The sequence below is a fragment of the Megascapheus bottae genome, chromosome 2, assembly GCF_031878675.1.
Source record: "Megascapheus bottae isolate mThoBot1 chromosome 2, mThoBot2.hap1, whole genome shotgun sequence".
In the NCBI taxonomy this organism is placed as follows: domain Eukaryota; kingdom Metazoa; phylum Chordata; class Mammalia; order Rodentia; family Geomyidae; genus Megascapheus; species Megascapheus bottae.
Window position 1 is genome coordinate 4,145,394 of NC_143510.1, and position 16,445 is coordinate 4,161,838.

The following is a 16,445-nucleotide window of genomic DNA, read 5'->3' on the forward strand; positions in this document are numbered from 1 at the left end:
ATGGCTATGGTACATATGACCATATAAAATGAAGCTAATCAAAATTAATTCCAAGATATGTAAACAAGAGGATATTTTGTTATTCTTGATTTTAATGTAGTGTGTAAAGTTGGTTATTCTTTTTTCCCCTTTTGGCATATCCTCTGTTGTCATGGTTTTTTGTTTTGAAACCCTGTGTCTTCTATATACATTTATCTGATTTGGGGAAGGGAAGAGGAATAACAAAATGGCAAGACAAAGGGTGAAGAGTGAACCAATGCAACAGTGATACTCACAAGATACTTTGTTGGAAGTGAATTTTACAACCTGGGGTGGGGGGGAAGGTAGTCATGGGAAAGAGAAAATGGGAGAAAAATGAGAGAAGCGGTAACACTGTTTGACAATAAATGTACTCATCATTGTACTACATACGTACTAACTCCTCTGTATAACACTTTTATAATAAAATTAAATTTTAAAAAAGCAGGGCTACAGGCATGATTCAAATGTTAAAGTACTCATTAGAAAAAACCTAAGATTAAATCCCAGTGCCACAAAAGAAGGAAAAATCTTTATGTGATCTAATGATAAGAATTTTAACAGTATTATAATAATAACATAAACAATGTATGCAATTTCAAACAATGCTTTAAGGGCATTAATGCATTTTTTTATTTTAAAGAGAAAAAGTTTTCTTTGAACAACAAAACAACAACAAGCAACAACAAAATTATTATCCAAATAAAATAGAAGTGTTTTATTTACAAGTTAATTGGCCTGACATGCATGAGGCCCCAGGTTTGATTCCCAACACTGCAAAGAAAGAAATAAAGAGGGAGGGGAGAAGGGAGTGAGGGAGAAAAAAGGTAAAAACAGTGAAAGATATTGCAATTGTTCAAAAATTTGCAAATAACAAAATGGGGTATAGTATTAAATGGTAATAGCTAGCAAAATGCTAATAATGAGTACATAAAATATTAAGGTATTATTTATTATCTTCTACCTTAAAATCCTGAATGAGAACATTTTTTCAGCAATAAATGCCACAAGGAAGAACACAACTAATTTTAATTCACAATAGCATCAGTTCAACATCACAAATAGTAAACAGGAGGGTGATGCTATATTTAAAAGCACATTTCCTAAAAACTTGAAGATATATTAAAGCTATTGAAAAACACTTACATAAAAATAAAATGCATAGGGGCCTGGAGTTTGGCCTAGTGGTTAAAGTGCTTGCCTAGCATGTATGAAGACCCGGGTTCGATTCCTCGGTACCACATACATAGAAAAAAGCCAGAAGTGGTGCTGAGGCTCAAATGGTAGAGCTCTTGCCTTGAGAAAGTCCAAAGGACAGTGCTCAGGCCCTGAGCTTAAGCCCAGGACTGGCAAAAAAATAAAATAAAATAAAATGCATAGACAATGTTAAAAACATCTTCAAAAGAACCATAAATACACCTTTGCAACTTAACCTTAACTCTAGTTTCTCATTCATTATGTTAATGAAATTCTGGACATTTACTCATTCCTTCCAAAGTCAAGAGAAGTAAATGTTCTGCCCTGGGCTGAGGTTAGAACATTACTCACTCTGAAGGCTCTCCTGCCCTCTAGTGGTGTCTTCCTTATCTTCACCACAGCTTTTGCTACTGTGCAGAGGAGACACACAGCTCCTACACACACATGGTGAAAGTATGCTGCACTGTGTGGCAGCATCTACCTTTCCTCCCACTGAGGGCTCTCTCTCAGTTTGCACCCCCGCATCGCACGTTGGAACCTTCACAATGCAGTTAGTATTGGTGGGGATCTGCACTATGTGTGTGGAATTGCATGGAGACTGTGGACATGGATCTGTGCTATTTTTCAGTGACACTTGGTGAGACTTCCCATTCTGTGTGTGAACTTCGGCATTATCTTTAACAATCTGATCACCTAAACATTTTCCCATCCTTTCTGGATAACAACTTTTAGCTGTTTCTGTGATCTTCGGGGATGTCTTGCGTGAGTCTTCAATTTGTTGTGATGTTTGATCTTCATCTTCAGATAGCTAAAAGCAATTAAACATTTTTACTGTGAAACAGTGCTTAAATTAAAAAAAATCTAGAAGGGCACTGGTGGCTCACACCTCTAATCTTAGCTATTCAGGAGGCTCACATCTAAGGATTGAGGTTCAAAGCCAACCCAGGCACAGAAGTCAGTGAGCCTCTTATCTCACCACCAGAAAACCGAAACTGGTTCTGTGGCTCAAGTGGTAAAGCACTAGACTTGAACTGAAGAGCTCAGGGGACAGTGCCCAGGCCCAGAGTTCAAGCCCTACAACCACAAACAACAAAATAAATCATTCTATCACTTCAAATGATAGGATACCTAAAAACAGTATCAATTAATCTCCAAACATCTCCCAGTAAAAAGCCAGGCAGCAAGGTGTCTCCTACTTGAAAGGTAAATACAGGGGGATCATGGACTAAGGGCAGCCAGAGCAAAAAGAGGCTGGGTGAGGGGGTGCATAGTCGCAGCTACTAGGAAGGCACAATGGCTGAGCATGCATACGCAGGGAAGTACAAGAAAGAAGGCGGCACTGCAGGCATCACTGATTGTGTGAATATACCGCTACAAGCCAAGGAAAACTTAATGAAGAACAACTAAGAGGTAACCTGGAGATCTTAAGTAGGTTATACCTGGTTTAGACCTGGGAGCTAGGGAAGTTTTTTTTGAATAAGTGACATATTTAGTGATACCATAAAAAATTAAACAGAAATAGGGATGAGGAAGTAGACTGTATAGAACCCACAGAAGGACAGAGACTGACAGGCCTGGAGCATGGCTTAGTGGTAGAGTGCTTGCATGAAGCCCTGGTTTGATTCCTTGGTAACACATACACAGAAAAAGCTGGAAGTGGTACTGTGGCTCGAGTGGTAGAGTGCTAGCCTTGAGAAAGCCCAAGGAATGAGCACCATGAGAACCATGTTACATAGGACCAGCAGTCATCACAAGGAGTTGAGATAGAAAGTCAGACAGGAACCCTTGAATAGCCAGAAATAAGGATGGAAATATCACAACTCAATTTATGTTTACAAAAAGTCAGTTTGTTTGTTTTTTTTTACCTAAAGAATAAACTGGAGCCAGGCATGATGGCTCATGCCTGTAATCATACCTACTCAGGAGGCTGAGATCTGAGGACTACAGTTCAACGCCAGTTTGGGAACTAAATACCATGAGACTCTTATCTCCAATCAACCACCAGAAAACCGGAAGTGGTGATATGTCTCAAGGGGTAGGGCAGTGACCTTGAACTGAACAGCTCAGGGGCAGTGCCCAGACCAAAAAAAAATAAATAAATAAACTGGGGCAAAAGTTAAAATATAAAATAGGAAATAAAATAGGAATCCAAAACAATAGTTCAAGAACACAACAGGGACAACAGGGTAAGTCAAAGGTTGAGAGGACCAGAAACATTTATGATTTATTCTGGAGGTAGAAGTAATTAGAAATGAATGTGATTGAGGAAACCAGATGAGACATAAGAAGAAATACTAACTCTTTTGATATGAACACTTAGTATCTACTGATAGCTCAGAAAACCTGGTCTGGAGAGAAAGCCAGGAGTATGGTTAGTGTCAAACATGAAAAGATGCAGATTTTGTGAACTGGAAATATATATTGAAACATAAAATCATTGGAGCCAATAACATCATTAAAGCTTTAGAGCACAGGTAAACAGAAGAGAGTTCTGTGTAACCCCTAGACATTACAATATTATTACAGAAAGAAGGGTATGCTCGCCGGGCATAGTGGCTCACACGGGTAATCCTAGCTACTCAGGAGGCTAAGATCTGAGGACCTTGGTTCAAAGCCAGCCCGGGCACAAAAGGACCTGAGACTCTTATCTCCAATTAACCACTAGAAAACTGAAAGTGGTGCTGTGGCTCAAGAGTTAGGGTGGTAGACTTGAGCTCTTGAAGAGCTAAAGGACAGCACCAAGGCCCAGAGTTCAAGCCCCACGACAGACAAGAAAAAAGAGAAAGAAGGAAGGAAGGAAGGAAGGAAGGAAGGAAGGAAGGAAGGAAGGAAGGAAGGAAGGAAGGAAGGAAGGAAGATAAGTAGAAGAAATGCTGGTGAAGGCATCAACCACCATTTATAGAGATATGAAGAAAGCTAAGATTGTTACTGGTTATAACCACAAACCATAAAGCATGTTTTTTTTATTTGTTATAGTGCTAGAATTGACCCAAGACTTCACTCATGCTAGGACAATACTCTGCACTGAACCATTAATCCCACCAAAAATATTTTCAAGAAGTAAAATAATAACCCAGGTGTAGTGATAAATATATGTAATTCTAGCTACAAGGGGCCAAAGACAGAAGAGAACAATCACAGTTTGAGGTCAGCACTGGGCAAATGTAAGAGTATAGCTGAAAACCAAACGGAAGGCAACAGGATGGGGCATAGAGGGTGGCTAGGTAATAAAGCAGTTGTGTACAAAAAAGAGTTAGGCTCTGAATTCAACTCTCAGTACTGAAGAATGAGAAGGAAGGGAGGGAGGGAGGGAGGGAGGGAAGGAGGGAGATACAGGAAGGACTTATACAAAGATCAGGAGTTTTATGATATAAAGATTGAAAGTGTCTACTAAACTGGACAACATGGAAGTCTCTGGTGTGCAACCTGACACTAGTGGCTCATCCTTATAATCCTAGCTACTCAGAAGCCTGAAATTTGAGGCTCACAGTTCAAGGTCAACCAGGCAGAAAAGTTTGTTAAGATTTTCATCTCCAATAACCAGAAAAAAGCCAGAAGTGGAGCCCCTGATTCAAATCATAGAACACCAACCCTGAGTGAAAATGACAAACAAGAGCATGAAGCCCTGAGTTCAAGCCTCAGTCCTGGTGCACATGCATATGCGCGCACACACATGTACATGCACACGCACACACACAGTCTCTGGTATCCTTACCAAGAGTAACTTATATGGAAAATTAGAAGTATAAACAAAAGCAATGATGAAAAAGAGGGAAAGGAGGGGTTGGGAGTTGGGTCTAGTGGTTGAATGCTTGATTCCTTGGTACTACATAGATAGAAAAAGGTGGAAGTGGTACGGTGGCTCAAGTGGTAGAGTTCTATCCTTGAGAAAGCCTAAGACAATGCTCAGGCCTTGACTTCAAGCCACAAGACTGGCAAAAAAAAGGAAGGAAAGGAGAATTCCCTCCATTTAGGTACATGATTTATAAGAAATGCCCTACCAATTATTTTTATTTGTCTTTACTATTATTGTTTTCATTTCATAAGTCTTGAGACTATATATCTATGTTGTGTGTGTATATGTATATAATTTTTTTGGTCGGTTCTGGAACTTGAACTCTGGGCCTAGGCATTGTTCCTAGGCTCTTCAGCTCAAAGCTACCACCCTACTCCTTGAGTCAAGCACCATTTCCGGTTTTCTGGTGGTTAATTGAAGGGAAGAATTGAAGGGAAGAAGGACTTTAGTTCCTGGGCTAGCTTTGAACCAAGATCCTCAGATTATCAGCCTCCTGTGTAGCCAGGATTACAGGTGTGAGCCACCATGGCCAGCTAGACTGTATTTTTAATGTATACTTATATTTCCAATTATTTCAACTTCTTTTAAAAAAAACTTTAAAATGTCACCATTTGTGTATAAAATATAACCATATATACATTTATATTTATATGTCATAAACTGTATGTATATGCTCAAAGTATCTATATTTATGTTGATAAACTTTTGCAAATGATATATACTGTACATAATATATAAAAAATAATTTTTAAGAGAACAGTTCTGTGGCTCAAAGTGGTAGAACACTAGCCTTGAACTGAAGAGCTCAGGGACAGAGCCTAAACCCAAAGTTCAAGCCCCACGACGGACAAAATATAATAATAATTTTATTAGATTTTCCGCACCCTTTTACATTTTCATTTTTTATTTTGACCACATTGATTTAACAATTTTTCTTAGTGTAAAGGAAACTAGAATAAAAGCAAAACTTTCTAAATTAACACTGGATATGTAGGTAAGTAAATAAGTATAACATACCAAGTCTGAACTAGAGCTGAAAGAACTCTCTGTTGGCCTTGGAGAATAACTGGCAGACAGACTGCTCTGTGAAGAATCAACACCTGAAAAACAAAGGTTTAATTCATCAAGAGTACCCCACAAAATATACATGCAGAAGATACTGACTGCTTACAATATAGTTTGTTATGTTAATAACATAACAAACTACTTTGAAATGTGCCAACATTAGTTATAATTTTGTGCACATGATATCTTGCATTTTTTTTGCCAGTCCTGGAGACTAAACTTAGGGCCTGAGCCACACAGTACCACCTCCAGCTTTTTCTGTGTACGTGGCACCAATGAATTGAATGCAGGGCTTCATGTATGCTAGGCAAGCACTCTATCAATAGGCCACACTCCCAGCCCAGCACCCTGCATTTTTAACAGCATATATAGTTTTTTTCCTTGTAGATTTGTATCTATAAGCAAAATACAGGTATATGAAGAAATGAAGAAGAAAAGGCAAAACTGAATTCTGAACTACTTTTATGAATAGAAAGTGTCAACCTACAGAAAGGAGGAATAAACTAGGTTTACCAAATCCCAAGGGATCAGCTTATTATTGCTAATCAGTAAATAAAACTCCATTGAGTAGCCAAAACTGCATTTAAAGTATCCAGTGCTACATTCTCTCATTTTCTGCTATTTTACCACGTAGCTGAAAAAAATTTAAGTAGGTCCTGAAGCCCGACATTCCTCAACACTAATAGCTACAACTACTGTCCTTGTGTTCTTGATGAAAATGGGTTTCCTGCAGAAAAGCACAAAACAATCACCTATCTCAACTCATGTATCCAATAAGCCATAGCTATTTGTCTCAAGTAAGAACTGGTGCTCTCTATAGCTCATTAACTTCACTCAGCTGAGACAGAAAGAACTTTCCAGAACTATTATTTCATTTTATTAGAGACTTATACAGTCAGGCCCGTGGTGGCTCAAAGGTAGAGTGCTAGCCTTGAGAAAGCTCAAGGACAGTGTCCAGGCCCTAAGTTCAAACACCAGAGCCGGAAAAAAAAAGGAAAGGAGAAATTTGCATACTTACACATATGTGGTGACAGAAACATACATTTAAGTAAAGAGTACTACCACTGCTGAGCATAAGCCCATATAAACCCAGTTACCAGCAAGGAAGAAAGAAGCCTTGCCTTGCCTTGCCTTGCCTTTTGCCTTGCCTTGCCTGCAGCCACTGAGACTTCCCTGCCCTGCCCACAACCACTGTGACTGCCCTGCCCTGCTGTGCCCGAACTTGCCCACAGCCACTGTGACTGCCCTGCCATGCTGTGCCTGACCTTGCCCACAGCCACTGTGATGGCCTGGCCCTGCCCACAGCCACTATGACTGCCCTGCCCTACCCTGCCTACAGCCACTGTGACTGCCCTGCCCTGCACACAGCCACTGTGACTGCTCTGCCCTGTCTTGCCCATAGCCACTGTGAGTACCCTGGCCTGCCCTGCCTTGCACTGCCCCAGCCACTGAGACTGCCCTGCCCTGCTACAACCACTGTAACTGCCCTGCCCTGCCCACAGCCACTGTGACTGCCCTACCATGCCCACAACCACTGTGACTGCCCTGCTCTGCCCTTCCCTGCCCACAGCCACTGTGACTCCCCTGCCCTGCCCCCAGTCACTGTGACTGTCCTTCCCTGCCCTTCCTTGCCCTGTCCTGCCCACAGCCACTGCGACTGCCCTGCCTGCCCTGCCCTGCCCGCAGCCACTCTGACTGCCCTGCCCTGCCCTGCTCACAGCCACTGTGACTGTCCTTCCCTGCCCTTCCTTGCCCCGCCCTGCCCACAGCCATTGTGACTGCCCTGCCCTGCCCTGCCCTTCTTTTCCCTGCCCACAACTACTGTGAATGAGGGAGTAAAACAATTTGCACTTTTTGATGGAATTAAACAATAGAAACAGAAAATTTGGTAACATGTACTAAAATCAAAATACCAATATAAAGTACCAATGTAATTGGCAATACCTATCAAATACCACTGCTTTCCTTATGTACTAACTAATTCCAGTTCTAGAAAATACTCCCAGTTGTACCTCCACTAATGAGAAATACATAGTTATTTACTTATTGCATTTGTAAAAAGAAAATCCTAGAAGGAGCTCAGGCATTCATCAATAGGGCTCCAATTGTCCATGAGCACATTCTAAATAAGGATAAAAATACCTATTCCTATCATAAAGGAATAGAACATATACCCTACAGAACATTTACTAAGTAAATAAATTCACTTAATTTACTTTTAAAATATAACATTACTTTTAAAAGAAAGGTAGAAGTCTAAGATTTATTGGTAATTTTGTGTTTATATGTGTTAGCTTCAATTTCTCATTACAATGATAAACCATTAACCCACAAAAGTAATTATTTGTTTGTAGCAAAAGGAACTAGTGCAGGGGCAATAGGAATAAAAAACAAATTAGCATTTTATACATTTCAAAATTAAACATGGAAAAATTCCACAAAGGTTTTAAGTAAATCTTAATAAATTAGATAACCTGAAGAACCATTCTAGGACAGAATTTTGCCAGTTAAATATAAATTTTTTGTCCATTAAAAAACAATAAATAATGAAAAAAGCACTTAGATATGAAGTATTTGCTTTACACAACCATACAAGGAAAATCCAAGAATCAGAAGCAATTCATAACAAATAGATATAGTTAGGTACAGATGCATAAAACTGTCTAACTAAAATCCAACTTCCCAAAACAAACATGGGCAACTGGGCATGGTAGAACACACCTGTAATCTCAATAACAAGAAGTTGATGCAAGAGGATAAAGAACAGTTTGGGCTACACAGTAAGATCTTGTCAAAAGAAACAAAAGAAGCCAAGAAAATATAGCCAAGGGACATAAAAGGTATTTCAGAGATAAAGCATGGATGGTTAATTATCAGAGAAATAATTAAAATTACGGTGGACTGCCAGATAATAATGATAAAATACTTAGAATTTAAAGTATGTGACTAAGACAAAGTTTTACCCAGGCTAGTAAAAGGTTGAATAATTTGGGGTTATCTTAAAGAGGTAAAGAAGTCTCTACAATATGAACTAATGATTCAGTTCCTAGATATATACCCTAGAGAAATTTTTTATCATGCTCATCAGAATAAATGTCAAAGTGGCCAAAAAACGTAAGAGAAAAATATTCAAAACAATCTAAATACCCATTTCCAGAAGATACATAAATCGTGGCATGGTGGTACAACAGAATGTTATATAGATGCATACCAGTCAGAAAATAATGAAATGTTAGAGCCACAAATATAAAAGTAAATGAAATGCAACAAATAATACTGTATGCATAAAATAAAGCTGCATAAAATATAGCTCCTGTAGGGTGCTGCAAGTACAAAATCAAACAACAGCAAACTGTGTTCACATCACACAGAATAAATGCGCACTAAAAGTTACCTCTATGGGGCAGGAAAGGAAATGCAATTGAGGATATCTACAAAAAGAATGACATTCACATAGGATTTCTTAAACTGAGTATGTTTTTCTAAATTATTCATTAAGCTTCACATTTATATTACACACATATATTCATCATGCATATTTTCTAAATGATAAAAGTAGTGGAAGAATTAGTCCTATTAATAATATAGCCTACAATACCTAGAAAAGTAATTTGGAGATAAAAATTTTCAAGAGCATTTAAAATTTAACTGATATCTAATTTTTAAAAGTAAAATCTGCTTATATAGTCATACTAACATGTCTTCTTAGTAGATGCTGACGTCCCTTGTAAAGAACTTGTTCCTCTTTCTTCCATCACATTCTACAAGAGAATCAAAATTTTAACAATTCCCAAGTGTTCATAAAGTCCATTTATATCTATACTATCTATAAAATGAATACATTTCCTAGTATCTTCCTATTATTAGCCTGCAGTGAACAATAAGATGAAATTTAAATTAGTTTAGAAACAATGAAAAATAAGCTGTGAACATAAAGCACTTTGAGGATTTATTCTGTTATTCTTTTCCTATTTCTTATGTTAATTATCCTAATTTATTTTCACTTTTCAAAATATCAAATCCTAGACTGTAAATTTTCTAGAGCGGCGAGTAGGAGTTTGGCCTAGTGGTGGAGTGGTATCACATACACAGAAAATGCCAGAAGTGGTTCTGTGCCTCAAGGCTCAAATGGTAGAGCTCTAGCCTTGAGAAAAAGCCCAAGAACAGTGCAAAGGTCCTGAGCTCAATCCCTGGACAAAAAAAAATTTCTACAGAAGACACTATTGGTTTTAATTTTCTTTGATTTTTCTATGCATTTTATTATCTTTAACTGGTTATACAAAAATGCTATCCAACAGAATAGTTTATAAATAAAATGGATCTTGATCATTGTCACTTCTTTCAATATTCTCATCCATTCCTCCCAATCCACTCCTTCCCTCGTTTTTCTTTTTTTTTTTTTTTTAAACTCTGGGCCTGGGTACTGTCTCTGATTCCTACCCCTTGAGCCACAGGCCCACTTCCCCTTTCTAGTGATTAACTGGAGATAAGAGTCTCACTGTCTTTGGTGCCTGGGCAGACTTTGAACTGTGATCCTCCGATATCAACCCCCTGAATAACTAGAAGTACAGAAATGAGCTATCAGGCCCAGCTCATTTTTCTTAGTTTTATAGGATATATATTTATTTTTTGTTTTTGGTGGTGGTGGTCATGGGGCTTGAACTCTGGGCTTGGCTGCTATCCTTGAGCTCTTCAACTCAAAGGCTACCACTTTGACCGAAGTACCACTTCATTTGGAGATGAGTCTCACCAGACTTTTTGTGCTGGCCTGGTTTGAGTGATCCTCAGATCCCAGCCTCCTGAGATCTGCGAGGATTACAGACATGCATCCAGCTCAATATATTAAAATTTTTACTGCATTCTCTCCCACCCTTCATCTCTTCCTCTCCCATCCCCTTCCCTTGACCCTACACAAAGCCTTTTAGTATCTAATTCCTGGTGTTTATTTTGATTAACTTTGATTTAGCCTTTCTAAGAAGTTTGGGTTCTTGTTGAATCTACCATATTTCAGTTAATACATTGGTGAACATATGCATGCCATCAACAATTTCACTTAGACATTTATATACTATAAACTATAGCTTCCACATATAAGAGATAAAGTGTGTTTCCTTATCTCTCCCCAAACTGATGGAAGAACCATTTGCATTTACTTCTGTCAAATTTTACTGAGTTTTTATTAGTAAACATGACTATGAATCTCTTTTCTGCTAATTACTGGGGGGCGGGAGGGGAGGTTCCACACTTCCAAGCTTTTCTTCAAGTTGACTTTTCTTGAAGTTGATCTCAAGTATGAATTTCTGGTTATGGGAAGAAGTAATATCCATTCCTGCCAGCCGAAGCCCACCATCTTTTCCAAAACACTCCACCATTTTTTCCTTCTGTTATCTAGTACCACCACACACTACAATAAATACCACCAAACAGCAGATTCCCATCCATTTGAGGCCTTCCATATGGCCATATGGAGTAATGGCTTCTTTTTGTTTGTTTGTTTTGTAATGGCTTCCTAAGGCCACCATTTCAGCACTATTTAACTCCTGACACAATCAAGCTCCAAATGCACACCAAGAAGAAAAAGGAGTTGTGATATCCCATTAGGAAGGCTCCTCACCTGAGAAAGCTATATCCATGTATTTCAAGCAATGCATGCAGAAATTTGTTCCTGCAACCAGCTGAATGAATGCTAAGTATTTTGAAACAAATGTTTATTATGAAATGTACAACAGTCAACACAAATATTTTTCTCTCATGCAGTAATGTGGGTGCCACCAAAAAACAGTTTTTTTTAAAAAAAAAAAAAAGAGGGAAAGAAGATGGTTCCGAAACAAAAGGGACTCAGCCTAGTTCTCTCCCACAAAGAGTGAGAATCAGGGAATCCCAGGAGCCAACTATCTTAAGAAATCAACTACAAATTTAAGAAACAATGGAGAAATATACAAACAGGAAAAGAAACACAGATAAAGCTTATATCCAACTCTCTCAAAGAATCAGAAATGCGAGGACCCCTCCCCCACCCCTCACCAGTGGGTGCCAGGGCCAGGAACCCGTGAATTCCAGCAAGCTACAGATCCAGACACAGGAATCTCACACAGCCCAGGTGCAGGACAGCACAGAGGCTGAGACCAGAGGGGAGGTGATCAACTCTCTACCACCATGGAACAGCTCACAGCCAAACCCCCGATGTGTAAGTAGCCCACTGGATCTTCCCAAACCCCATGGGAAAGCAGAGCTGGTGGAGAGCTTAACCCAAACCCCTTTCAACCCCACCCAATAAAGTCTAGCAAGTGTTGCAGGCAACAAAACTCCTGCTCCTTCCCCTAACAGCCCCCTCCCCCAGGCCACTGAAACTGGAGACAGAAGGGTGCTAAGACCCAGTGTCCCAACAGATGGTGGGGGGGTGTGCACATACGTGCATCTGAGGTAGCCAAAACCTAGAGGGGCACCCTACTGGGAGCCTCTAGCAAGTCAGCACCATAGGGACACCAACCAAGACACCAAAAGAAGCACAGTCAAAAACAGTGCTTTACTTCCAGTGGAAATCAGGGATGCACTCCACCTTAGAACAGAAAAGCAGAAAGAGCAGGGATAGCAACCCTGAAACACAGTGGGGAACTGGAGGGAAGACAAGCAAGGGACAAACTTGCACTCTGAGAACCAAAAAGGTGCTGTTCTGCCCTATTGTGGAAACGCCTAGAGGACACATCCTGAGCTGGGTCAGGCTCCTGGGAACAAGGTGGGAAAACTAGCACTGGCTGGGCTAGCTGAGACCTAGGTGTGCAGCTGCACTCAGCCTTTGGGAATGTCTGAACACATCAGCAAAGGCTGCATGCTCAGACCCAGAATCGTGAGTACAGTCCACCCCACTACAACAGTGCTATCTAACTAGAGAGCACGGGCACAGCCAGCAACTATATGTCTCCACTGGAAACAAGTAGACATGTCAGCAATAGCCACTCATTCCTACCGGGAATTGAGAACACATCCCCTATTGTGAATTGAGAACATGCCCCCCTAAGGGCAGAAAACCAAAAGGGCACCTACAGCTGGCCCCTTCTGCTGGTCACCAGGTGTTCAAGACAACAAACAGGCAATCAAAAAGCAAGTGACACTCACCATTCAGAATAGGCAGGCATGCCAACAACAGCTATCCAACCAAACTGGGAATCAGGTGTGTGCCCCACCACAATAGAACCGAAGGTGCACATCAACAGCTAGACTCTGCTGCTGAGAGCCTGGTGGACAAGCCCCAACAGTGACTCTATCCAGCTGAATCCAAAACACTCACAGATAACTGTGAGCCACTATGGGAAATAAGCTGTACATACCTCCTGACCCCAGAAACACCAATAGTGCAAATCCACACCTGGACCCACCTACCTGAAGTCAGCGACGGAATTAACAGATATCCAGAGAGAACCACCAGCCCCAAACCAAGTAAAGACCGCCACCTATTGACCACAGAGCAAATCTTCAACAGTGGTTAACAAGCCCTGAACTCCCAATGAGGAAATCACAGAGACAAATCATTAAATTTATGAAATCAAAGTCCCACACAAATCCCAAAAAGCAACAAGAGTGAAGGAATGTGAGAAGACACCATCCAAACAAATGATGTGATACATTACTCTGTCCAAGGAGATGATTGTGGACATGACTAAAGAGATTAAAGCAGAACTCCAAAAGAAATTCCAGGAATATAAGCAGGAAATCACCAAGGAGTTCCTTCATTTCAAAAGAGAAGTGGAGACAAAGTTTATATACGGAAAGATGAATACCCTCAGAGCAGACATGATGGCCTCAATGTCCACAATGCAAACTAAAATGGAAGTGCTAGGCAACAGAGTGACTGAGATGGATACAGGAATGGAAGATAAAACACATGAGCTAGAACAGAGAATCATCAATCTGGAGAAATCATCAGAATTCACCAAAGAGAAGTCCAAGAATTGGCAGATGCAGCCAAGAAATCTTATCTTCATATACTAGGAATTGATGAAGGGCAGGAGTTTCAAACTAAGGGAATGCAACACTTAACAAAATTATAGCAGAGAACTTCCCCAACCTCAAAAGGGAAAATCTCACTCACATTACTGAAACCTTCAGGACATCGAATAAACAGGACCCAGAAGGACCTCTACCAGACACATCATAGTAAAAACATTAAACATGAATAGTAAAGAGCTGATCCTTAATAAGGCAAAAAACAAAGAAAGAACTATACTTTACAATGGAAAAAAAATAGAATAATTGCTGACCTCTCCATGCAAACCCTAAGTACAAGAAAACCTTGGAAAAATATCATTCATGCCCTGAAGATCAACAACTGCCAACCCAGTCTGATATATCTTGCAAAACTAGCATTTACATTTGAAGGAGAAATGAGAATATTTCATTCCAAAAAGAAGCTAGATGAATTTATGCACACTAAACCAGCATTACAAAAAATATTAAGGAATCAAGAACAAAGAGCAGAACAGTAACAATTCCCATCAAGCTATCACCTATAAATCAGTAAACACAAAGGGAAAAAAGAGAGAAAGAAACACAGAAGGCAAAATAAATGACAAAGGACGCTAACCATTTCTCCATAACTTCCCTCAATGGAAACGGGCTGAACAATCCAATCGAAGGACACAGCAGAATGGCTTAAGAAACAAGTGTGGTACATATATACATTGGAATTCCACATAGCCAACAGGGAAGAAAAAATAATGGCATTCACTGGGAAATGGATGAAACTAGAGTGAATCATGTTGAGTAAGATAAGACCAAAGGAACAAAAGGCACATGGTATCCTTAATATGTGGATATTAGATCCAAACAGTATAAGAGTGATAACTCAATATTTGGGTACCCAAGGTTACGGACTTAGTCTTGGAGATATAAACATAACTACACAGATATAAAATCTATGATGGGATATATACATCAATCTATATAATATGTCTATAGAGTATATCTATGACATACAAATTAGCCTAATTTTAATTAAGTTCTAAAATCTATGTGCCAGTAATTGCATATAGATTCCCTTCTTGAATACTTGTTTGTTAAACATGACATTTGAAATATGATGTATATCAGTGTTAATAAAATCTTTCAAAAACAACAACAAACATCCAGGCATGGTTAGCTCACGCCTGTAATCCTAGCTACTCTGGAGGCTGAGATCTGAGGATCATGGTTCAAAGCCATGCCGGCATGAAAATGTATGAGACTCTTATCCCCAATTAACCACCACAAAACCAGAAGAGGCACTGTGGCTCAAGGGTAGGGCAGTAGCCTTGAACTGAAGAGCTCAGGGACAGCACCCCGGCCAAGTTCAAGCCACACAAGCACCCCTCCCCCCAAAAAAAAGGAATTAAAAAAAAGTAATTTGGAGCTTGTGCCTTCCCATTCTTGGGGTAGACCTCCATCCCTTATGATGGCCTTCTTGTCTTCAGAAGGAAGACAGTATAGAAAAGGACTTCTTGTCTTATCTCCGTTCTTCCTCCCCCTTTTTTTGCCAGTCATGGGGCCTGAACTCAGGACCTGGGCCCTGTCCTTGGCAGTCTCTGTGCTCAAGGCTAGCTAGCACCCTACCACTTGAGCCACAGTGTCACGGTGTCCCTTTCTCTGTTTATGTGGTACTGAAAAATCGAACCGAGGGCTTCATGCATGCTAGGCAAGCACTCCTATCCACCAAACCACATGCCCAGCCCGACTTCCCACTTCTTAGAAGCCTTCATCTAAAATGATGTGTACTGCTCCGCTACCTTGTCTCTAGTGAGTTCTAGCCATGGGGCCACGCCTTCATGGGTAGACTGTTAGAAAATCCATTCTTTGCTGGGAAATTATTTCATTTATATCCTAAAAAACACATAGGTTCAAATTTATCATCCCGCCAACTACCAACTTGCCTGAAATCATAGGTCTTGTATTTCTCCATATCTCATCCTTGTTAGCTAATGTCAAATCATTGAGTTCTTTCAAAATCTACATCTGAATCTCTTTTCCACTCAAACTGCCACTGTACAACTTCCAGCCCTACATTCAGATGTTCTGCTTATCAGATATATCCTCATTTTGCTCAAGTTGACTTTTTAATACTCTACTGTCATCATACACTTCTGCTAGAATTTTCTTTGTGTATGCATGTGTACGTGCCATGACATGAACTCAGGGCTTGAGTCACTGTCCTTAGCTTTTTCACTCAAGGTTGCTGCTCTACCACTAGAGCCACAGCCCTACTTTTGGCTTCTTGTTGGTTAATTGGAGATAAGAGGCTCATGAATTTTCTTGTGCAAGCTAGCTTTGATTTAGCTTCCTGAGTAACTAGGATTACAGACATCAGCCACAGGTACTCTCAGTTACAATTTATTTAGCA

At 39.9% G+C, this 16,445-nt stretch overlaps 1 protein-coding gene across 1 annotated transcript in view; it reads right to left on the bottom strand.

The window, feature by feature from the left end:
- Nucleotides 1-736: 736 nt before the first annotated feature.
- Redic1 (regulator of DNA class I crossover intermediates 1) overlaps nt 737-16,445 on the bottom strand; it is a 51,043-nt gene continuing 35,334 nt past the window's right edge. Inside the window, exons 10-13 of the mRNA XM_090328998.1 lie at nt 9,774-9,837; nt 6,029-6,111; nt 1,567-2,023; nt 737-792 (exon numbers count right to left, since the gene is read on the bottom strand). Coding sequence (XP_090185124.1) covers nt 737-792; nt 1,567-2,023; nt 6,029-6,111; nt 9,774-9,837 — 660 coding nt within the window. The remainder of the gene's footprint in view (nt 793-1,566; nt 2,024-6,028; nt 6,112-9,773; nt 9,838-16,445) is intronic.